The sequence below is a fragment of the Neolamprologus brichardi genome, chromosome 20 (assembly GCF_056152115.1).
Source record: "Neolamprologus brichardi isolate AB-2024 chromosome 20, ASM5615211v1, whole genome shotgun sequence".
In the NCBI taxonomy this organism is placed as follows: domain Eukaryota; kingdom Metazoa; phylum Chordata; class Actinopteri; order Cichliformes; family Cichlidae; genus Neolamprologus; species Neolamprologus brichardi.
In genome coordinates, this window is record NC_142123.1 from 11,536,574 (window position 1) to 11,559,651 (window position 23,078).

Sequence of the window (23,078 nt, forward strand, 5' to 3'; positions counted from 1 at the left end):
GCACCGAGTGCTCTATGACATAATGGGAAATTCACAGAGAAACTCGCGGATTCTTCAACTGACCGCTGCGACACACCTGCACCAGGGTAAACCTCCGCCTAACTCACCTGCTTTACAGGTGAAAATAGAGCAACAGGACCGCTAGTCTGTGATTTTATTGATTTTCTGCTGTGTTCTACTTGCATCTATTTGAAAGAGTGAGTGTAAACACAGAAAAAATATTTTATTTTATGTGCTGGAATGTGCAGAAAATAGGTTTATTTCTTCCAGTCAGTGAATGTTGCATTTAATTAAATTTTTGTTTGATGCATACAGTTAAAAGATTAAAACTAATAAAACAAGTTTTAAAACGAGACTTTTCCATTTGATTACATTTTGTATGATGGATTATGCAGAAAAAGTAGAATTGGGCTGAAAGATCTATTGCTTTATCACCTATTCAGGTTGTAAATTGTGTTTTTAAAAAGTAACTATGACTAAGTAATTAATTACTTTTGAAAATAAGTAATCAGTAAAGTAACAGGATTACTTTTGGGGGGAAGTAATCGGTAATTAGTTACTGATTACTTTTTTCAAGTAACTTGACCAACACTGGCAGACAGGCAGGGTGTTCCTTGAGATGTTTCATGAAACTGCAACCAGCATGTTGGAGTGACGTTCTGGTGACTCTGCTCTGTATTACGAAAATAAACCATGTAAAAGAACGTAAAACATTTCGGATTAACTTAAATTTTGAAAATATCTTAAAATATGGTGTCTTTATAGATAGATAAATAGTATTAATTTCCTCATATAGCAATGATTAGGGTTTTGGGACAAAGAGAACTGATTACAATCATAACCTAAGATAAATTACTCCAAACAACAACCTTGCATTTTCAAGTACGGAACTGACCCAGCAATGAGAGTTGTGAAAGAGTCTCATACGTATGCTACTTTCAGGTGCTGTCGGAAAAAATATGGATGACTAATGATTAAATCTACCCCTACGGCCCAGCTAAGTGATTAAGCAGAGTTTCATACATGATTGTTAAAATGTTAAAATGTTCTCGTTTTATGCTTCACGTAATTCTGCACGAGCTTTAGTCAGAGCAGACTAATATGCTTGACGACTTTAAAGAATTTCGAGAGGGGACGTGAAGGCAACAAAAAAGACGTTCCCTGCGTCAAGCACGTAGGGGGCGTTGTCTCGGCTTACATCAGAAGCACAGACAACAGCAGTAGTTCACATAAAGTGACCGAGACTATTGTGGCTGTCAGAAATATCCAGGCAAAAACATGTCGGTGGCGTGTCTGAGTAGAAATGTTTTGGCTTTTAGGAATTCTAGTGTGATGGTGGTAAGTAGAAAAAAAAACCCAACAAAAAACATCTAATTCGGTATTTGAAGGCTTCACTGACGTAACTATTAATGCCTGTTTTTGTTGGTTCGTGCACCGTTTACTTTTTTGCTAGGCTACAGGATATTATCACAAAGTGTTTATGCCTATGTGTAGCATATGCCTTTTTATATCCTATGCCTATGTGTAAATCTGACAGTACTTGACAGAGTCAGCTGTCAAGCGGAAACTGTCGGATAACTTTTTCTCCTCGTAAAGACCTCTTTGTTGAGTGGTAGTGCACATAGGTTATACACTTCATAACTTAATACACTTCATAACTTCTAATAAATATATCAGTTATTAATGCATTAAAATAATCTTTTATTGTCCTGGAAGAGTCAGTTAGATAACCAAAGTCCGCAAGGTGATGTAACGCTTTCAGTTCAGTTCTTTCAGGCCTCCACTAGGGGGAGACTCCATACTATCTTACACAAAAGGAGCGTACAGTAAGTAACTGTGTTGTGTAAATACACAACACGACAAAGACTGATCTGAGGGCATCTAAGTGTACTGTCTGTCATTATAACTGTAAATTAAATGCCCTTGTTGCTGTTGTTCATATGAGGGAATGCATTAGCACTCGTACTAGACTCTTGTATTCCAGGATACTCCCAGATTAGTTTTATATGACACCTCCAACAGGAATGTCACATCATGAGGCGTCCCTTTGTACATATCTAATGTTTTTAATTGGACTGTGCTGTTGTACTGTTCTTATTCAGATACCTTGGGAATGTTCACTTCAGTTCATTTGGGATTGTTTGTTTACTATCTGTGGTACAGATGGTGCGTCATGCTCAGACTGCAGCTGCTCCGGCTCCTGAACCCAGGATCAAAAAGTTCCAGGTTTACCGCTGGGACCCCGACAAGTCCGGCGACAAACCACGAATGCAGACGTATGAAATCGATCTCAACACGTAAGTCACAAACTGGTCATTGAACAGAAGGCTGCTGAGCAGTATGTTTACTTTTTACTGCACGTTTTATGCCATTGTCTAATCTACTGACGTCTCCTCATTATTATAGCTGTGGGCCGATGGTTCTGGATGCCCTCATTAAGATCAAGAATGAAATAGACCCCACGCTCACATTCAGACGTTCCTGCCGTGAGGGTAAGAGAGGCCATTTGGATTCTGTTTGCACATAATAATGTGAACAATTTCTGAATGAAAGAAATCAGTGACTTGGTTTCAGACTGACTGTCTGTGAATATCTCAAATATCTTCAGGTATCTGCGGCTCATGTGCCATGAATATAAATGGAGGAAACACGCTGGCGTGCCTCAACAAGATCGACGCCAACACTAGCAAACCCACCAAAATCTACCCGCTTCCACACATGTATGTCGTCAAAGATCTGGTGCCTGTAAGTACTGCAAGTCGAGAGAACCCATCTAGTTTAAAAACAAGTGACGTGGAAGAAAGTATATTACAGTTTATTACATTCATCATGTGTCTCTCCTTATTACCACCAGGATATGAGCAACTTCTACGCGCAGTACAAATCCATCGAGCCCTACCTGAAAAAGAAAGATGAATCTCAGGAGGGGAAGGAGCAGTATTTCCAGTCAGTGGAGGACAGACAGAAGCTGGTAGAAAAAGAAAAAAACTTATTCTTTTTTTCTCTATGTGATTCACATGGTTAACACAAGCAACATTGAAGCCATGTGTCAGTACTGTATAACACGCTGAGAACTGATCGCGTAACCCAGAGATGTCAAACTTATTTTACATTGCTGACCACATACAGCCAACTTTTATATTACGTAGGCCAGACCAGTGAAACTCCACTTTCTGTCAGTCTTCAGAAGTTTAACTACAGATTTAATCAATGGGATATCTTATTATAAGATGAAGAAGCTTCATTTCAACAGTGTGCCTCGGTTTTTCTACATAATAAAGAAATGCTGCTGTAGTAAATTGGAAGAAATCTGTCAGCCTGACTCTTTTGGCTTAAATTGTAAGAAGTAAATGTGTAAAATCACAGAAATCTATAATGTAATTACTTGCTGTATTGTGAGATGCCATGGGGGAACTTTTTGTCATTAGGAGAAGCTATAAAACTTGAGAAATGCAGTTAAAAGTCCAAATTTCTGTCTTTCTTCACACTGGGCCGATTCTGGCCCCCAGGCGTCATGCTTGACACCTCTGGTTTAACCATTAAAATAAATAATTAATTTGGTAGCAACGTTTTAGGAGCTGTTGTTAATTTGAGTAAACAGGCAGAATAAGCTGGAATTTGACTGTCTAACATAACAGGATGGCCTGTACGAGTGCATCCTCTGTGCCTGCTGCAGCACCAGCTGTCCCAGCTACTGGTGGAATGGAGACAAATATCTTGGACCTGCTGTCCTCATGCAGGTACGTAATATATTATATTATTATTATAATGTTAGGGAGATAGCTCTTTTTTTAACTGCTGGTGGAGATGCCATTGATACTGAATTTGGTGTCTTTATCCAACAGGCATACCGGTGGATGATTGACTCCCGTGATGAATTCACAGAGGAGCGCCTGTCTAAACTTCAGGACCCCTTCTCGCTGTACCGCTGCCACACTATCATGAACTGCACTAAGACTTGTCCCAAGGTGCTCCGATGTGACCAAACACACACTTCCTCACAGTTAAGACTTTCAGTTTCTCACTCTGTCTGACTCACTTCTCTACAGGGACTCAACCCGGGAAAGGCCATCGCGGAGATCAAGAAAATGATGGCGACTTACAAAGAGAAGAAAGCAGCAGCTTCATGAGCGTGTGAATATGAAACTGGTTTAAGATCCACTGAGAATACCTCAAACTTAGGAGGCCAGCTGTAAACCTTGCTTAGAACTGTACATTTTGTGCTCTTGATGAGTGTCTTATGTGTTTGAATGAGTCCAAGTGTGTTTAAGTGAACAGGAAAATGGAAATTCTGAGAAAAGGACGCTAGAAATGACGTACAAGTGTTGTGACATGTTGGACTACAGTTCTCCTTTTTGCATGCTGTACTACATTTGCTTGAAATTGTATCAGATTGGTAATATTTATATGCATAATCATTAAACTCGAGTAAAGCTTGATATGGAGGCCATGCTCATATGTTGATCACCTTCGCAACTTGCATTCCAATACTGAAGGATAATGACATGAAAACATATCAAATGTTTTGTCACAGTGACATAATTTTCTGCTCATGGCAAAGAGGAAGAAATAACCTATGGTGAAAATTCTGCACCTGTTGTCATAATGACAACAAGCGCTACCTGAATTCTAAATTTTGATGTCCTACACCTACAAGCTGCCCAACAGCTACGGGGCTGCATGTGTTATTGGTCTGTAGTAAGCCGATTTCACTGTGTAAACGAGAACATTTTTTTGGACCATAAATATTCTTAGCAGAATGAGTAGTGGTAAAATGTAACCAGGTAATATTACACCCGTGTTATGCTAAAGCCATTTACACACTGTCTCCATACCAGCCTTTGTGGTAGTGCTCTGTCATACTGCACATTCTGGTATTGATCCAACACTAAGTAAATACAGGACCAATATTGTCGATACCAGTACCAATACTTTTAATCTTTAAAGGTACCGACGCTCTTATTGGTATAAATACCAGCTATGCCAGAAAGAGCAGTGTGTCATGAGTTTTCAGATTTTAGACACATTCTAATGACCACTAAAACAGATTATTTTTTACCTCCCACAATAATTAGTTAATACAGTAATTCACACCTTTCAGTTTTGCATGTATGTTGTCTTTAACCAACTTTAGGTCGGCTTCTCTTGTTTTAATGTGTTGTAGGCTATAAATAAAATAGAGGTGACAGTCAATGCAAAAAGATTCAAACATTTTTAGTAGCTCATGTTTCGAGTATATGATTTAATTGGGAAGTAAATAATTTATTTAACACATTTATTAATTTATTATTAATTTATTTAACTGCGTGGTGAACTTGGATAGAAACAAAGTATCCAGCAATTATTGAATTTTCCCCACCAATAATTTGATCTCTTCGAGTAAAGAAAAACAAACCCGATAGAAAGAAATAACGATCTGTCAGCGTCTCATTCGGTCGGTGCAGAAAGAGTTAAATTACGTTCTCTACTGGAGTCCTACCTCATGTGACAAATATGGCCAATGTGATTGGCTGTGCCTTTCAGGGAGCTCTGTTTAGTTTTAGCAGCGCCAAGCCTGCGCTGCAAGGACCTGCAAGGAGGAGAGGAGGATAGCAGCGCAAAGGAAGAACCTGGATATAAGAAAGTATTTTTCAAAGAAACCTGTAAGTCACTTAAAGTCAAGCTCACTCATAAAATGTGTCCGTCATAACAACGTTACAGGCTATGCTAGGCTTTGGCCCACATCAGTCTAAAATTGTAACCATGAATAACGTGTTTTGGAAACTAACTGCACAGCAGGCAGCACTATTAGTTATCTCAGTCTCACAGAGCAGCATTTCTAATTTTGATTTAAACTGTCAGAGAAAACGGCAGCCTCGAGCAAGCCAGGATATTAGTTTACAGAGGCTGTTAAAATTATACGTCTAACGTTAAAATTTCATCCTAATGGTACTAACATATTCATAGGGGTAATTTTGAGACAATATATCATGAGGTAGCCATGATTTTGCAAATATTCCACCTTGTAGTGCAGTTTGCAGAAATTGTTTTAAAAATGCACTCACCCTACAAACATTACTGATGAGTGACTCATCAGTAATGTTTGTATAGTGTGCCTAAAATATTGCATAATTTTGCTGAGAAATCTTTTACTTTGTGGTAATCTTAGATGAGTAGTTTTATGGACAAAACCCACCAGGTCATTCAGTGTTCCCTTAGTGCTAATGTATATAAGAGATGTTGGTGTAATATAACTGAAGTAATGTTGTTAAGTCCTTAAAGTCATTTTCTTTTATTGTCATGACTGTATTTGTATTTTTATTTTTGTATGATACCTGATTTATATGGAATATGGCTGAAGTAAACTAAAGTCTAAAATACATTTAATAGTAATTTAACATTATATAATTCACATATAAAACTATGAATTGTAATTTTAAATGGTTTAAAAGCATGTAGAATAGCATATGTAGGCAAGTATATTTCTCCCTTTTTATCAAGAAGCAAAGACAAAAAGGTGGTTCGGTGGTTGAATCATCCGTCCCCACCAATGCCAAAACCAAATCTACGCCCTTGCACCCGCCTCTATTCTTGGCGATGGCTGAATACGATTGGTTGGTATTTAAATTTAATTAAACGGGTTTTCCAATATTAAGTCATAGCATTTTATTTGTTATTTTTGGCCATTTAATAAAAATGTAAACCTTTCTTTTGTGTAAGGCCAAAGTTAATTTGTTGGATGCCAATTTTCTTTCTAGGGACATGTAAACATGACATGTTGTTTTTGTCATAATATGCGTGATCCACATGAACTGCACCTAAAACAATAACTGTTCACGCATATCACGACGGCTTTATTTGGGAAAACGCGCCACGTGAAATAAATGAGCAGATATTTATGGTCCTTACCAAACCAGCAGTAAACATCACCGTTTCGCGTACCACGCTCTTTAACGTAATGCTATTTCTGCGTCGTCACAATTTTGGACGAGGAGGGTATCCGTAGACATGTGTCATTGTAGTTTGGGTCGTGCATGGTTTGAAAGAAGCTTTTATGACCGGGAGGAGGAAACTGTTTGTCATTAACATTATGATGGTATGAGAGGTATGCGGGATCTGACGACGAGATGAACAGGCGCGGTAAGTGCGGATGCTTTAAAGGGAACGTTTCCTGCAAACATATACACTGTGTTTGCTAACTGTTAGCCACAACTCTGTTATCTCGCCGGCTAGATACGGATAAATGTTGGCCATTGATGGCAAAAACTAACGGTCATCTTCTGTCAGCTTGCGTACTAAGGTCCCACTTTCTTATTTTTTCATTTGATCGACTGTGTACTATGTCAGTATAGTGTCAACAAAGGACAAACTTTACTGGAAATTCTACTCTAATGTGAAGCGAGCCAGCTTTAATTTCTTTATATTTTTGCAGGAAAATGGGGAAAAGGTGCAGCGATTTATCGAAAAATGTGCAAACGTAAATGAAAATACAGTATATAAGGCAGCAACCTAGTTTTTACAGTTCTAGCAAGCTAGGAAGTAACCTTTATTCTTCAGCACAGTCTTTAAGTAGTCTTCAAGAATAGTTCTCCAGGCTTCTTGAAGAACATTCAAAGCTCTTCTTTGGATGTTGGCTGCTTTTGTTCTGTTTTCTGTTTAGATGATCCTACATTTCGATAATGTTCAGGTCTGGGCTCAGTCCAATTCATGACTGATAGTGTTTTACTTTTCTATAAATGTGTGCTTTTACTGCACTGGCCATTGCCATAAACCCACTGCCAATCATCCATCCATCCATCCATTCGCTTCCGCTTATCCTTTTCAGGGTCGCGGAGCTGGAGCCTATCCCAGCTGTCATAGGGCGAGAGGCGTGGTACACCCTGGACATGTCGCCAGTCTGTCGCAGGGCCAACACACAGGGACAGACAACCATTCGCACTCACATTCATTCGCACATTCACACCTAGTGACAATTTGGATTATCCAATTAACCTATCCCCACAAGCTGCGTGTCTTTGGACAGTGGGAGGAAGCCAGAGTGCCCGGAACCCACGCAAACACAGGGAGAACATGCAAACTCCACACAGAAAGACCCCAGCCTGATGTTGGAATTGAACTCAGGACCTTCTTGCTGTGCGGCAACAGTGCTAACCACCGTGCCACTGTGCTGCCTACTGCCAATCAGACATTTCATCAATTCCATGCATTGTATGGCGGGTCAAAATCTGATGGTACTTTGCTCCATTCATAATTTTATCAGTTTTGACAAGATCCCAACACCACTAGATGAAATGCAGACCCAACCATAACAGAAGCCCCACCCTGTAGACATTCATTGTTTACCTCTCTTCTCACCTCCTCCATACTTACTGACAACAGTCACTCTATAAGACCTGCTGCCACTGATTTTTCAGTCAAGTTCTTGTGAAATTTCAGCCAATAACATAATACCCTGGAGATGAATTAATGCTTATCCCTTTAGGCCTTGGCAATCTAAAGACTTCACCATTGCCCTACTTTTGTTACTTACAAAAGCACTACAGAAACTACTGTTTCCTCAATTTACTGTTACTTATGGTATTGCTGTTGTATCTGCTGCAGCTACAAATACTAGCACTTGTGCTGCGTGTTAATAAGTTTGTGTGCCCTTTTGCACTTTCATAAAGTATTGTTTGGGCTCCGAGTCAGTAAATTTCACTGCTGTTGTTGCTAAAACTGTTTCTAACTTGCTAAGATGTAACAAAGGAATTTACTGGCCATATCAGGATGGTAAGGTTATCCTTTGGGTGTACGGGCTCTTGGTCCTGGCAGAAAAGCCCAGTATTGGGTTATTTAATTTCAAGGATTTGTTTTTGCATCCTCAGCTCAGATGACTGTCTTGTGTCTGTCTAGTCTTTTTTTTTTTGCACACAGGGCATTTCCCTTTCGAGACGCTGCAGAAATTTTACTCTGTGTAAGTTCTATTTTATCGTGAAATTGAAAGTCTGGGCTTTCTTAAGTTTGTGCACAATGTGCTCTACATTTTGTAAAGAGATGACACCTTACATGGGTGACATATTTGAATTAGTTGGTGACTCTTAACCGGATGAAATCAAGCACTGATTTTTACAAAGAAAATTGGTAGAAGCTGGTGAGTAGCAACATGTCGTTAAATGAGCCATTCCAAATAGTTAGGTACACAGAAAACCGTGGTGAATGACTTCAAAATCAAGGCCCACTGTGGTGAATGAATAGCTGATACTTTACAGGCTTCTTTTGGTTGAGTATGGCCTAGTTCGACCAAAGTGAGCATGTGATTTGGTCAAATTGCCCAACTTGGATAATCCTCCACATGACTGCAGCACAGGCATGGCAGAACAGATGACTCGGTTGTTTCTTGTGGTCAGGGTAGCGTGTGTGTGTACGTGCGTGTGTCGTACGTCATATTCTTATTATGAACATGCAGCAGTTATGGTAACACCCAATACAATCACTTATCATGCACAATACATTGTCTTAATAATAACTTGATACGTGCGTGTGTGTGTGTGTGTTTCTTGTTTTTCCAATCAATATCATCTTGGTCTTGAAGTGAAATGAGGTAGGCAAATGTAAGTCTTTCTAGAAGCAAACCCTGGTAGTCAGGAGTCATGTTGAAAATTATTTTGACAAAGCACCGTCTTCAGTTTAATTATAATTTTAATAGAAAGACAGAAGTTTGATATAAACCAGTTAAAACATTTGGCTGTAAAAGGCATTTTTCCCCTTAAAAATGTAGATTCTTACCTCTGTAGAGTTTCTCTCTTTTGTTATCTGTGGAAATGTAGTTAAGGTGTACTGGGACATAAACTAGATGGGGGTAGGTGATCTGGTAAAGGTGCAGATTAGCCCTCTGCTATCTCCACTTTGTATTTTATCTTAGCAAAGCTAACGATAAGAAAGGCAGAGAGCAATCACTGTTTCTCAGCTAGCACTGTCCACAGTGTTGCAGCAACATCCAGTGTATTTTAAGATAGCTGGTGGCGCAAACAAGCACAGAAACTTAATTGTGTTGTTGTCTCTAACTGTTGCTGTGTGTGTGCGCGCGCGCGTATGAACCAGATTAACTCGTTCTTTTAGTTTTCAAACGAGGGAAAGCAGCAGTGTAATGTCTGTGCTAGAAAACAGCTGTGAGGTATTGAATACCCCGCATACTGTGCGCAGGTGGGGTTTAATTACTGTGCCGTTCCCATGGTTACCTTACCCGGGGCGGTGGGCGGGCTGCACTCTGGCTGTTAGCTACCTTTATAATAATAAGATAATATTCCCCTTTACCCAGTACATTTTTTTAATGTAACTGTCCTGTCTATTTGTCCGCATGCGTAGTCTCAGATATGATGCAAAAACTAGATCAAAATAAATAAAAATGAACGTCCTGTCTGCAGTTTTCCGGGTGACGTTTCGTGTGACGGGTTTGTTTCAGAAGCCGGTTAGACTCGTAGGTATGAAGAGCCCGGATCAGTGCAGGTTACAAGGAGCCGAAGCACCACTGCAAGGTGGTCTGATCCGTAACTTTAGGGAAAAGGCTTAATTTTAATCGCGCTTTGACGGTAAGGTCAGTCTATTCCTTAATTGTGTTTTCAAAGTAAAGGAATGTGGTTTTCTTTTCGATACGAGCCAGCTGTTTGGAAGCGGAAGTCTGTTCTGAAAATAGCTTCGTTTATTGTGCTTTTGTTTTGATTTTCGCTGTTATCGGTATCGGAGTTTATAGCGAGCTTTTCACCTCTCTCGCGCTGTAAAGTTAATGTTTTCGTAAAACCTCAGTGTTTCCAGCTTAATGAGATGCGTGGATTGACTTCATTAGAGTTTATGGTGACTCTTGAATCTCCTAAAAATTATATACATTGTGATCTTACTTATTTAGAAGTACACAGATGAACAACTGTGACATGTTTTTACCCGCACTCTCCTGGACTGGAGAGCTCTCCCTGTTCAGTTTAGACTACATTGCAGAGGCAAAACATTTTTTAATATTTGTATCTGAATTCCTGCTCAGGATGTCTCACATTAAAGAAAGTCTTCAAGTTTGCGGCATGGACCGGACACAAGCTTTGCACTGCGTTTTGTCAATATTGACTTTGAAGGTGTGTGTGTGTGTGTGTGTGTGTGTGTGTGTGTGTGTGTGTGTGTGTGTGTGTGTGTGTGTGTGTGTGTGTGTGTGTGTGTGTGTTATGCTGCTCGGTTCATGTTAATGTTTTAACAGAGGCACTATTCACCCTGCATATCCTGTTCTGTAGGTAGTGTGGTGGAGCCGCAGAGCGGACTCCCCTCACCCAGTCCTCGACACCCCCTGCTGAGTCCTGACACACACATGGTAAGAACCTACTCAGTGTTTCTGATTCCTGTTGTGGTGTGTGTTGTTTGTTATCTAGCTGTGAGTTAGATAGATATAGAAAAGAAAAGGTTACACTGGGAAAATCAAATGCTGTATAAGTGAAAGTGCAGAAACTGATGACTTGATGTTGTGCCCAGCACCTGTCACCTGTAGATGCAGAACTCGCGTTAATCTCTGTGGCCTTGTTATAAATAACTTATCTCATTTGTGGTTTTTAGTATCACTTCCAAAGACAATACCTGACACAATCTGGCTTCCTACAGTGGCTGTTTAACATGCAATGCCAGCAATGATAAGTTGACTAGATTTATGGAAATGAACCGCTGTGTGGATGTGAAAATGAGTCTGATTTTGAACCTGAAATCCTGTTTGGTTCTCTCTCCAACCAGGATGTTCAGGGGTATAAGTGGGTGCGCTGGCGGGTGTGGTTGTGTCGACTGGCTGCCCTGCTGTCCTTGGGGCTCCTCCTGCTTGTGTTTCACTGGCGCCCACGGTTTGGTGTCTTTGCCCGCTGCAAGTCCTGCCCTCCGGCTTTGGCGGATATTCTGCTTCTCAGAGTGAGATAATCAAACAGTTCCTATGCTGAAGTAAACTCAACCTGATGGCTGGCATTATTATCACTGCCTATCACTTTGTTCCACATTGTCCTTGCAGGACTTAATCTAGGCTTCTTATTGCAAAAACTGGCTTGGTCATAGAGTTTCAGTATATGTATTATGTATAGTTGTTTACACATTTTCCAACAAAAGATTCCAGGAAGAAACAAAAATCCCTTTGGGGTTGCGTCAGGAAGGGCATCCAGCATACTAGCGTAACTTGACGTAACTTTTTAAAAATATATGCTTGCTAATATATGCAATGATAGTTCCATTCCAAAGTTTTAAATAGGGCGTCATCTCCAGCTTTGTATTCCTGGTGTCCTGCATTCACAGTTTGAAACAAGCTTTTTTAGTTCCTCTCTCATTAAGACCAGCTTCCTTTTACGCCAACTGTCTTCAGATTGGCTGCCAAATGTAAACAGAAGGTTTGAACAGCAGGTGGGTGAATCACTGAGGTACTGGAACTTTTTAGTGAAATACTCCTGCTTACACTAACCTGAACAGTTATTACTTTACTTTATTTTGTGATGTTCTGATCACCCAGATTGAATGGCAGTTTTCTGTTGGATACTTCCTGTCTTGCTTTAAGAAAGTGTCCAGTTTCCAACTCTAACTGGTGAATTTGTGTAACCTTTTCCTTCAGGACAGGTTTGGCCAGCAGCATGTGGTGGAGGTCCTTACAGAGGAGATGGAGGAGGGAAGGTGAACTACTTGTCTATATATTCACACAACACCCTAAGCCTTTCAACTGTGTACATGTATCTAAGAGAACTGTTAAACAAAACTAATCTAACTTGGTTGTTTCTTTCCAGTTTGGAGTTGCTTGGACAGTCAGAGGATACCGAATGCAGAGATACAGTTCAGCTGTACAAAGAGGAGGTAAAGCAGATGTTTCAGCAGAACCTTTTGTCCTGAACGGTACTTCTCCAAGATCTGACAGCTTTATTGTGTTGCAGAAAACACTGCTGCGGTACTACCTGTTTGAAGGACTGCGTTACATCTGGGTGGATAGGAAAGGCGCATTCTGTCGTGTTAGGTACGGAAAAAACTATAATGCAGTGGGATTCAACTAAACTAGACTCATGAGTTTGTGTGTCTTAAATAAAAAGAAGAACATACCCCCAAAACTCACTCTTTTAATAGTCTAATGCACTCGTTGTGTTGTGGGGAAAAAAAAGTGGATTTATTTGTTTTTATAGTGTCCTCAATGAGGACTGGACCTGCAATAACCTGCATGGCTCCCAAAAGGGACTGAGTCCCCTGGAGCAGAGCTTTAGGTAGGAAACACATGGACACAACACATTCCCTAATCTCACAGGACCATGCTGAATAATCAAATGCACGATTTCTTTCAGGAGAACCATATATGGAACAAATCTTATTGATGTGCCTGTGAAGCCTTACCCAAAACTGCTGTTTGAGGAGGTGGGATACATGATTACCTTCATACCGATTTCTTTTTCATTTGGCTTTTAAATATTGGATGTAATAATTTATTTAAAAAGCTCACATGATGCATCCAGTTATATATATATTTTTTAACATATTTTTTCACTCTTTTTTTGTTTCTGTAGATCCTCAACCCATTCTATGTGTTCCAGATGTTCAGCATCATCCTCTGGATGGTTGATCAGTATTATATTTATGCCATATGTATATTTATTATCTCTGTCATCTCCATCAGTATCTCACTTTATGAGACCCGGAAGGTGAGCCTGTTATCAGAAACACACTGGAATTGTAACTGACTGTGTTTAAGCACTGAAACGAGAGAATAATGGTATTTGTGTTTTTGTGACTAGCAAAGCATCACGCTTCGCAACATGGCCCAGCTAATCACAACCGTCACTATTCGCAGAAGGGCGGGAGGTGAGGGGTATTTTTGTTGGTTTGTTTGTTTTAAGCAGATGTTTTCTAATATGAATTTATTTTTTTGAGAAAATATAATTTGGTTCCACATTGCCTATAAGGTTACACATGCAGAAACAGAGAAAAGTACTACATTAAGCACATTAGTGCAGGACTGGTCACGAGGACAAACATTTGCAAAGGAAGTGTGAAATTATCATGTTCTAGTAGGTTTTTGATTCTGACTTGTCACTCCAGAAGCCTTCGCATAGACATCTGTACTGGACTGTGTGTTTTCTCAGAGGAGGAGTGTGTGAGTTCAGTGGAATTGGTCCCCGGCGACTGTTTGATCATCCCTCAGGAAGGTATGCTGCTGCCCTGCGATGCTGCCCTGCTGGCTGGGGAGTGTCTTGTCAATGAGAGCATGCTCACAGGTAATTAATTGACCTTAACAGCACCTAAAGACATTTCCAAACAGCCATTTCGAACTTTTCTAAGACATCCTGCAGAGGTGCACGTGAGAGCAAATGTTTGGACATTTTATTTGCCAGTCTGTGTAATGTATGATAGCTCTGTGGCCCATATGATGTTTTAGAACAGGTAATAGTCTGATGAATTCGTAGATCCTGCATCGTGCCTTCAGTGTGTTCTAACCAGGTAGCACCCTGGGATAAACAAAAACTGAGTCGTTCCAGTAGTGAGAATAAATGTGAGGCAGACAATTTCCTGCTTTGTGAGAGACGACAGTTTCTAACAATGTCCCTATGTAACTATCATAACCAGGTCCTGACCCGATTCTCCGCATCTGGAGTTAATGTGTAGAAAAACAAAATTGATTGGCCGTGCTACTCAGTGGTCATGTTATTTGCTCGTCGTGCCCACAAGACTAATTTAAAAGTGTTATCAAGGCTAGAGTCAAGTCACATTTCACAACCTTGAGTGTGACTGAAGCAACAAATTGGCCATCAGAAGGGATTTTCTTCACTTCCAAACTACTTTACATGTCAGTGCTAGTTATTCAATGAATGTTTAGTATATGAGTCTGTCCAAAAGAGGGTACATAACTTGCTTCAGACACATTTTTATTATTTGACCAACTAATGGTCGTGGCGCTTGGTCATAAAGGTGTGTTACTAATTCTTATTACAGCCTGACTTTGGAGGAATGTGTGCAGTAATCTGCTCTTGTCATCTGTGTCCAGGCGAAAGTGTCCCCGTGCTCAAGACTCCACTGCAGGCTAGTGATAGGAAGTACAGCTCAGACACTGAGCGCAGACACACCCTGTTCTCCGGTACGCAGCTCATTCAGGCAAAGGGAGGAAGACCAGGAGGAGGTGGGGCTGTTGCTGTTGTTACAAGCACCGGTGAGTAGAGAAACCGATGATGTGACTCGTTCTTTTAGAGTGTATTTTGCAAGTTGAAGGGACCCTGTGATGCTTTGACTCCGTGCGGAAATATTTTTCACTGAGGCAAGACGGATCAGACTTTCCTGAAGTGATTAATAAACATGAGTATAAAGAAAATATAAAAAGGGTTTACAGTTGCGAATAATTATACATTAAATATATTTTGGCACTTAAACTGTTTATACACCAAGTGAAACCACTTCTGTTTGTATGTGGATTATCCGCAGGGTTTTTCACAGCCAAAGGTGACCTGGTCAGCTCCATTTTATATCCTCAGCCAATCGACTTCCCCTTTTACCGAGATGCTGTAAAGTTCCTGCTCATCCTGGCTTCAGTTGGTAAGAGCTTTAACAGCAACCTGGTTATCATTGAGACATGAAGCCTTTTGACCCAATAACAAGTTTTTCCAATATTCCCCATCTCACTGCTGCAGCTCTCATTGGAACCATTTACATTTTTGTGGTCCTCTATAGATCAAATGTAAGTGGCATCTCTAGTGACTGCATGTTTTGCTCGCATAGTAAAATGCTATCACTGACATGTGGTTGGATGTGTATCCAGGTGACCTGGGCAGAGCTGGTTATTAGGAGTCTAGATATTGTGACCATTGCGGTGCCTCCCGCTCTGCCTGCTGCCATCACTACTGGCACAATCTACGCTCAGCGAAGGTTGAAGCAACGTGGCATCTTCTGCATCAGTCCACCGCGCATCAACATCTGTGGCAAGGTCTCACTCTTCTGCTTTGACAAGGTGAGGAGGGAGAGTGTTGCTAGAAGTGTGCTGTGTACATAGATGAACCACAGCTACTTTACATGTTGCTGGTGCTTTGTACATATGTTTTCTCAGACAGGAACATTGACAGAGGAGGGTCTGGATGTGTGGGGAGTGATGGAGGCGGGGCCTGCCGGTTTTTCAGAGCTGGTGCCTGAGCCCAGGCTTTTGCCTCCGGGGCACCTGAGGTCCGGCTTGGCTTGCTGTCACACTGTTGCGCTGCTGCATGGCCAGCTCCTCGGAGACCCTTTGGAGCTTAAGATGGTCGAGTCCACTGGTTGGGTATGTTACCGTGTTACTTATTTCAAAGTGCTTGAGCTCGCATGCATCTCATTTAAAAATTTGGATTGTTTTTTTTTTTTTTAAATAATTGATGAAAATGTATGCTTGGAGGCTCTTTCAGTTTCACAATCTGAAAACATTAATGGGAATTGGAGTTCAGTTTTTTCTGATTTTGCAGACTCTTCAAGAGCCAGATGGAGATGGCAGTGTGCTAAATGCAGAGTTTGGAGGCCACAAAGTTTTGGCAGTAATGAGACCACCACATCAACAAGCTTATGGAGCAGTGAGTATCCCTGTTATCACTGATACAGGTTGATCAGTAGGATTTATTAAAGCGAATGCTTACTGACTGTAAAGTTGTTATATGGGCAGCGGTATTTTTTATGTTTTTTTCAAATAGTTGCTTCTGTGTTTTGGCTGCTGATAATGAAAGATGTACTTGGTTTGTGCCTCTTTTCTAATGAAAGACAGTTGGAAAGCAGATATAGCCAGGGCAGGTGGATAAATGAAAATGCGTAAGCTTAAGCAGTGTGATTTTTTTTTTCTTTTCTTTTTTTTTTTTTTTCTGCCATTTGGAAAGATCAAGAACTTGCCGAAAGTCTTCATTTATTCTTTCATTTTGCTCTCAGTCCACGGATGAGGCGATGGCCATTGTACAAAGGTTTCCCTTCTCCTCAGCCCTGCAGAGGATGAGTGTGGTGACAGTGACCCACGGAGGGCGCTCAGCTCTTGCTTTCATCAAAGGATCTCCAGAGATGGTGGCGAGCCTCTGCCAGACTCAAACAGGTTCAAAATTGACACGAATCATAACTACAGCTTTAGTGACATTCACTCACGTTTTGTTTTTTTGCAGTACGTTTTCCTATTTTATGACATTTGTCCAAAATGGAATGTTTGCATTTCCAGTTCCAGCACAGTTCTCCAGCAAACTGCACAGCTTCTCCAGTGAAGGCCTCAGGGTTCTCGCAGTCGCCTACAAGCCATTAGATGTGAACTCTAACTTAAGCACCATTGAGCGGTAAGAACATAGTCTATATTTCTGGCTTAATTGTGGCACAAAAACGTATCCATTTTTTAAAAAAACGATCTATAATAGTTTAATATGTTTGCTGATCAAGCTGTTTGTCCACAGAGGGGAAGTAGAGAAAGACATGCACTTCCTGGGTTTGCTGATGATGAAGAACTTAGTAAAGCCTGAGAGTGCCAAAGTTATCAACATCCTGAGAAAGGCGAACGTTCGCAGCATTATGGTCACTGGTGAGGAATATTTTTGTATTCACCACTGACCGTGCAACTTATAATATTTCTTGTTATAAGATAGAAAGTTGCAGGAATCAACAAAGATGGGTTTTTTAAAGGTCTTTTTAACCCTAGGGGACAATGTTCTAACAGCAGTTAATGTAGCAAAAACCTGTGGGATGGTGGGATCTGACGAGAAGGTGATATTCATCACTGCAACCCCCCACACTGCCCAGTCCATGCCCACCCTGAGGTTCAGCCTGGAGGAGGACGCGGCTCTTTCTGGCCAAAGTTCAGTAGAGGTCATCACTCAGGTTGGTCTTGCTTAAATGGGACACTCCACTCTGGATTGTACTCTGTTGCTAAAATGTTTGTTACAGTCACACTAGCAGCTATGAAATTATGAAACGGCTACGTTGTGAAAGAGTTCCTGTTGAAGTGTTGCTCACTGATGTCATGCCTGGTTTCTGTGTTTGTGCCTGTGGCCTGCAAACATGGAAGTAAATGACCTCAGTGCTCAAGTAAAGTCGAGGACTCATATTGTTGCCTGGTTATAGTTCATTTTTAATGGAAGCAAATTTGTGCAGCTTTGAAGGCAAATGAAATGGTATGATCTTCATCTCTCTCTCATATCAACACATTTCTTAACAGCTTGAATGCTTTCTGTTTCTATGACAGTTGTATGCATAACAAGTCCAGCTATGGCCTACTTTTTTTTTAACCGGCAGGATTCATTCGAGTTACTGTTACTGATGTCTCTCCTCCTCTCTCAGGGTTTGTATCAGGGTGGTTTTGTCTATCACTTGGCTATCAATGGCAAGTCCTTTGCTGTCCTCTGTGACCACTTCCCTGAGTATCTGCCGAAGGTAATGGAAACTGTGTAAACAGGAATACTTTGACAGTGCACCGCACTTGCACACTAATGACTTTAACCTGCTGTCACTGCAGGTTTTGATGAGAGCCACGATATTTGCACGCATGGCCCCTGACCAGAAAACCCAGCTAGTGAAGGAGCTGCAAAAACTGAAGTGAGTGCAGTTTCTGTAGTGTACACAAACTAGAAAGGAGTTGACACATAAGGAGAACAAATGGAAAATAAAACAGAGTAGAAATATACTGAAAGAGAGTCATTTTTATAACATTAACTGTGAAATACTGCTACTGTTTCTGAAGCTACCGAGTGGGGATGTGTGGAGACGGGGCCAATGACTGCGGGGCACTAAGAGCTGCTGATGTCGGGGTTTCTCTTTCCGAAGCTGAGGCTTCAGTTGCTTCACCTTTTACTTCCAAAACTGAAAACATCAGCTGTGTGCCCCTGCTTATCAGGTAAAGACTGAGATTAAAAGCCTAGAAAACACAAAGCAGATGGGGGAAGTCTTTTTGAAAACCAACCAAACTTCTCATTTGTGTCTGCAAAAAGAAAAAAATCTGTCCTTTTTTTCCCCCCTCCTCCTCTTTTTCCATTCAGAGAGGGACGATGTTCTCTGGTCACCTCCTTCAGTCTCTTTAGATACATGGCCCTCTACAGCCTCATTCAGTTCTGCTCCGTCATCATCCTCTACACGGTGAGTATCAGCAGATCACAACTCCCTCATCTTTCTCTGCTTTGTCCCCGTAGATCACCTTAAACATGAAGCTGCAATTTATTGCCAGCTTTTCATACATTGTAGAAATAAACCAAAACATACATTTTATGGATAAAATGACTGAAATAAACTGAAAATTTATGAAAATATGTGTATAAATAACTCATAATAAACGTTACACGTGTTTCAGATAAGCAAAGACAAAGACAACACAAAATGTAGGTGTAATGATACCTACATTTTGGTACCTGGCCCTGTGGGAAATGGTTATTGCCCCCTCTTCATCCCACCCTCTATATTAATTATGAATTAATGTGATTAGCTGCATTTTTTTTTTTTTTTTTTTTGAACGATGAGTTCAGTTTCACACCCAGGCCTGATTACTAGCAGACCTGTTGGATGAAGAAATCACGTGACCTATTTGACAAAGCGAAACAGGCAAAAAGATCTCAAAAAGCAGCTTAAAAACAAATTAATCAACATCTATCAGTCTGGAAAGGGTTAAATATCTGATGGTTTGGGACTCCAGTGATCCAGAGAGAGACATGATCCACAAATGGAGAAAACTCAGAAAAGTGGTGGACCTACAGTGGCAAGCCTACCAAAAATACTCCAAGAGCTCATTGAAGGTCATCCAGGTCACTCATGCTGGAAAACCCTCCGCTTTGGCTGAGTGAAAGCAGTTCTCCGAAGAAAAGTTGAGCAAAGTTTCTCCACAGCGATGTGAAACATTCATTGCAAGTTATCACAAATGCTTGATTGGACTTCTCGTTGCCAAGGGTGGAAACCCCCCCCCCCCCCCCCAAAAAAAAACAAAACAAAACGGTACAACCTGGTCTACAGGTAGTGAGAAACGAATGTGGCCAAAAATTTTAATAAAACGGCATGAGCGAAAGCACACTGCATTCTGTTCAGCTCTCCTCAAAAAAAGCAGTTTTAACTGTTATTCTTAGAAATGAAATGGAAATGACTATGTGTATGTGGCGCTCAAACTTTAAAATTTGGAAAATGTTCTTTCACTTAATATTGAACACTTTGGTAGCCCATAAGATGTGACCTGTGCAGTCTCTTAACACCAAATGCCAAACAGAACCACAGTTCGGTTGACTTGATCTGCATGAAAACAAAACAAAGTCCTAAATCACACAGGTTTGTTTTGTTTTTCTCTCCCCTAAATAATCATTCTTGGTGTGTATCCAGGTGAAGACGAGCTTAGCAGACCAGCAGTTCCTGTATTGTGACATTCTTCTGGTGACTCTGCTGGCCATTGTGATGGGAAGAGGAGGCCCTAGTGAAGAGCTGCACCCTTCCAGACCCACGGCTAGTCTGTTGGCCCTGCCTGTACTGGGCAGCCTCTTCATCCACACCTGCATGATCGCTCTGGGCCAGCTGGCTGCGCTCTTCATCACAACCTCAGAGGAGTGGTCAGCAAAATAGCTTTTATTTCTCATCAGACTGCCCTCAAGAAAACTGTTTACATTGACTTCTGTGTGTTCAGATGCAGATTTAGAAAAAGAGCATCCCACGTGTTCTGCACTTAACTCTTATTTGTCTCCTCCTTCATTTTTAGGTATATTCCTCTCAATGCGACTGAGGTCGGAACAGCCAATCTGCCAAACTTCGAAAACACCTGTGTGTTTGACATATCAGGTTTCCAGTACATCATCATGTCAGTGGTGGTCACCAAGAGCTACCCCCACAAGAAACCCCTCTACCACAACAGTGAGTCAACATGTTCAAATGCCAAAGGAGGATGATTTCAGTTTGGGAGGGCGATGTATTTGGACAAATTTAGAACTATTCATGAAAGTCGTACTGAGTTCAACATTATTAGTGAAACTTATCACTGACAGTGACAGTTGAGTCACAAGTGTTTTTCTCTCCTTTTCCCAGTGGTTTTCCTTATCCTGCTGTTCGTCCAGTTTGGTGTGACGACCTGGCTGGTGTTGTATCCTGGGGCTGTCTTTAGCCGGTTACTTCAACTGTACAACATCTCTGACATGAATTTTAAATTGCTGCTCGTTAGTCTGGCTGCTCTCAACTTCCTCATTTGTTTTGTTGTGGAGGTGAGTGATTTGTACGGAGCTTCCCAGATTCCCTGTCTGTTAAACTACGCAGCAAAATCAACGAAATCAGACATCTTTACAGTGGCTGTGATAGAAAGCTCGTAATATTCTAAAGTGAACATGTTTGCTAGAATAAGGCCCTACTGTAGACTTTCATTTTTTTTATTATTATAGCACATTTTAAAAGCAGCAGTGCTGACCAAAGGAGTGATGTGACCATGCTTTCTGATACCTGTTAAAAGATGCACAGCAGCATTTTGGACTAACCACACAGTCCACTCTAGAGGTGTTGAAGGCCTGAATAAAGAAGATGGGATTTTTCTTTAGCGAATTGATGTAACTGATAGAACATTATTTAACAACTGTGGCCACATTTGTTAAATATAATAGAGAAGCATCTAAAAAAAAAAAAAAGTTAACAGTGAGGGAACAATAAGAAGCAAGAGGTTACACGGTATCACAAACCTTGACATCTTATAGACTGTTAAACGGAGGCTGCAGTGGAACAGAGGGATCAAATTAAATGGGGTAATAGTAATAATGATGCTTTCATTGCTTTAAGTGAGATACGGTACTGTGCAAAAGTCTTCACACTTCATTTCCTTATACTTTGCTTTCAAGGAGCCAGGCTTGTTTTGCAAAGTAGGTCTTGAGCAATAGTTCAAGACTCTGAAGTTCTTTCAAAATTTTCTTTGGACACTGACTTGCTTTTTTTTTTTTTAATTTCTTTATAAAAGAAGCGCTGGGTCTAAAAAGTAACTTATATTAGATGAACATAAAATAAACAAATCCAGCCAAGAGCTGAGACAGTAATAATTTGTCATTTTCTGAGCAAAATATAAAGGATAGGGGTGCCTCAGTACTGTTGTGCAGTACTGTATATTGACAGATTCCCTGAATTCTACCACTTCCATGTTTTTTTCCTCCCAGGTGCTGATAGACCTGGGTCTTTTGAACTGCCTTCGACTGCTGCGAAGGAAGCGTCCGTCTAAGAAACAGTATAAACAGCTGGACTCTCTTCTGTCAGACTCTACATCATGGCCGCCTCTCAATCAAACTCTGACCCCCACAGACACAGTTGTGTGCTGTAGCTAGCATCTGCTTGGCCTTCCGTGACTGTAATCTGAGCCAAACTATGCCACAGATGTCCAAACTACATCCCCAACTTGACCAACAATGCAAAGTCTTCAATAATAAACTATTTTTATTTAAGCTGCGTGTTTTTTAACAGGTTATTTCCAATGCAAAGCACTGAACGTAAACTTTTTTTTTCCCAAATCATTTTATTAAAGTATTTACAGGCAGTTTGTGTTCGCACTTGGCTAAACCCGTCTCCTGCTCTGTCGTTAGAATTCCTGAACAAAAATCGCTTACCAGTACTGTGAACTCACCCTCAGTTTCTTGAAATACAGTAACACAACCCAAAAAAAATAATCAGGAAGTAAAGATGTGATACAGGAGGCACAAGCTGAATTCAACCACTGTAAGAACTTTGTGTTTATGTCACACCATTTAATATGGCTTTGAAATCTCCTCTGTTTCCCCAAAAAAAACTATTGAACACAATGGTCTTTGAAAGCCACAAAGGCAACTGCTCTGTGGATCGCATCTAGCTGCTCCATTTAAGCAGTGGACCATCACTCACCATTCTTGTGACTAAAATGCTGACTGTGGAAAAAAAACAAAACACATCCAACATTCATACACCTTGGGGCATAGACATCATTTCAGTTACATTGCAATTTATAGAGCACAGTTTCTAAGTGCCAACCCAAGCTTAAATACGGACATTAGCTGTATGAGCAATCAACCTTGCTGGAAAAATACAATCTTATTCATTCATTCAGCCTCATTCACTTGACCTGAGTTCCTACATGCTGTACTTCAGTGGGGTGTGTGAAGAAAAGAAGCACGCCGCCAACAAGGTGGAGTTAAGACAGTGAGGCTCGA

At 40.7% G+C, this 23,078-nt stretch overlaps 2 protein-coding genes across 7 annotated transcripts; both read left to right on the plus strand.

Annotated features, from left to right (window-relative positions):
* The first annotated feature begins 1,203 nt into the window (after window positions 1-1,203).
* On the plus strand, window positions 1,204-4,439 carry LOC102784215 (succinate dehydrogenase [ubiquinone] iron-sulfur subunit, mitochondrial-like). The gene is made up of 8 exons (XM_035905749.2): window positions 1,204-1,338; window positions 2,164-2,297; window positions 2,407-2,492; window positions 2,609-2,745; window positions 2,855-2,971; window positions 3,639-3,740; window positions 3,846-3,968; window positions 4,050-4,439. The coding sequence occupies exons 1-8, from the start codon at window positions 1,279-1,281 to the stop codon at window positions 4,128-4,130; spliced, it is 840 nt and encodes a 279-aa protein (XP_035761642.2). The 5' UTR covers window positions 1,204-1,278; the 3' UTR covers window positions 4,131-4,439.
* A 2,547-nt stretch (window positions 4,440-6,986) lies between these two features.
* Window positions 6,987-22,340, plus strand: atp13a2 (ATPase cation transporting 13A2). 6 transcript variants are annotated; one of them, XM_087833396.1, is made up of 30 exons: window positions 10,317-10,547; window positions 10,994-11,081; window positions 11,235-11,311; window positions 11,722-11,889; window positions 12,575-12,633; window positions 12,744-12,810; window positions 12,888-12,967; window positions 13,131-13,208; window positions 13,287-13,356; window positions 13,506-13,640; window positions 13,734-13,800; window positions 14,082-14,213; window positions 14,981-15,142; window positions 15,412-15,522; window positions 15,618-15,664; window positions 15,746-15,934; window positions 16,031-16,237; window positions 16,416-16,520; window positions 16,867-17,023; window positions 17,144-17,255; window positions 17,370-17,494; window positions 17,612-17,790; window positions 18,250-18,342; window positions 18,425-18,504; window positions 18,650-18,802; window positions 18,945-19,041; window positions 20,263-20,486; window positions 20,633-20,784; window positions 20,956-21,128; window positions 22,059-22,340. In XM_087833396.1, exons 3-30 carry the CDS (start codon window positions 11,309-11,311, stop codon window positions 22,221-22,223), a joined length of 3,390 nt encoding a protein of 1,129 aa, XP_087689522.1. In that variant the 5' UTR covers window positions 10,317-10,547; window positions 10,994-11,081; window positions 11,235-11,308; the 3' UTR covers window positions 22,224-22,340. The 6 variants fall into 6 exon arrangements, with proteins under 6 accessions (XP_006785351.2, XP_035761491.2, XP_087689522.1 ...); XM_006785288.3 differs by lacking the exons at window positions 10,317-10,547; window positions 10,994-11,081 and adding an exon at window positions 6,987-7,119; XM_035905598.2 differs by lacking the exons at window positions 10,317-10,547; window positions 10,994-11,081 and adding an exon at window positions 6,987-7,119 and having other exon boundaries at window positions 12,580-12,633.
* Window positions 22,341-23,078: the final 738 nt, after the last annotated feature.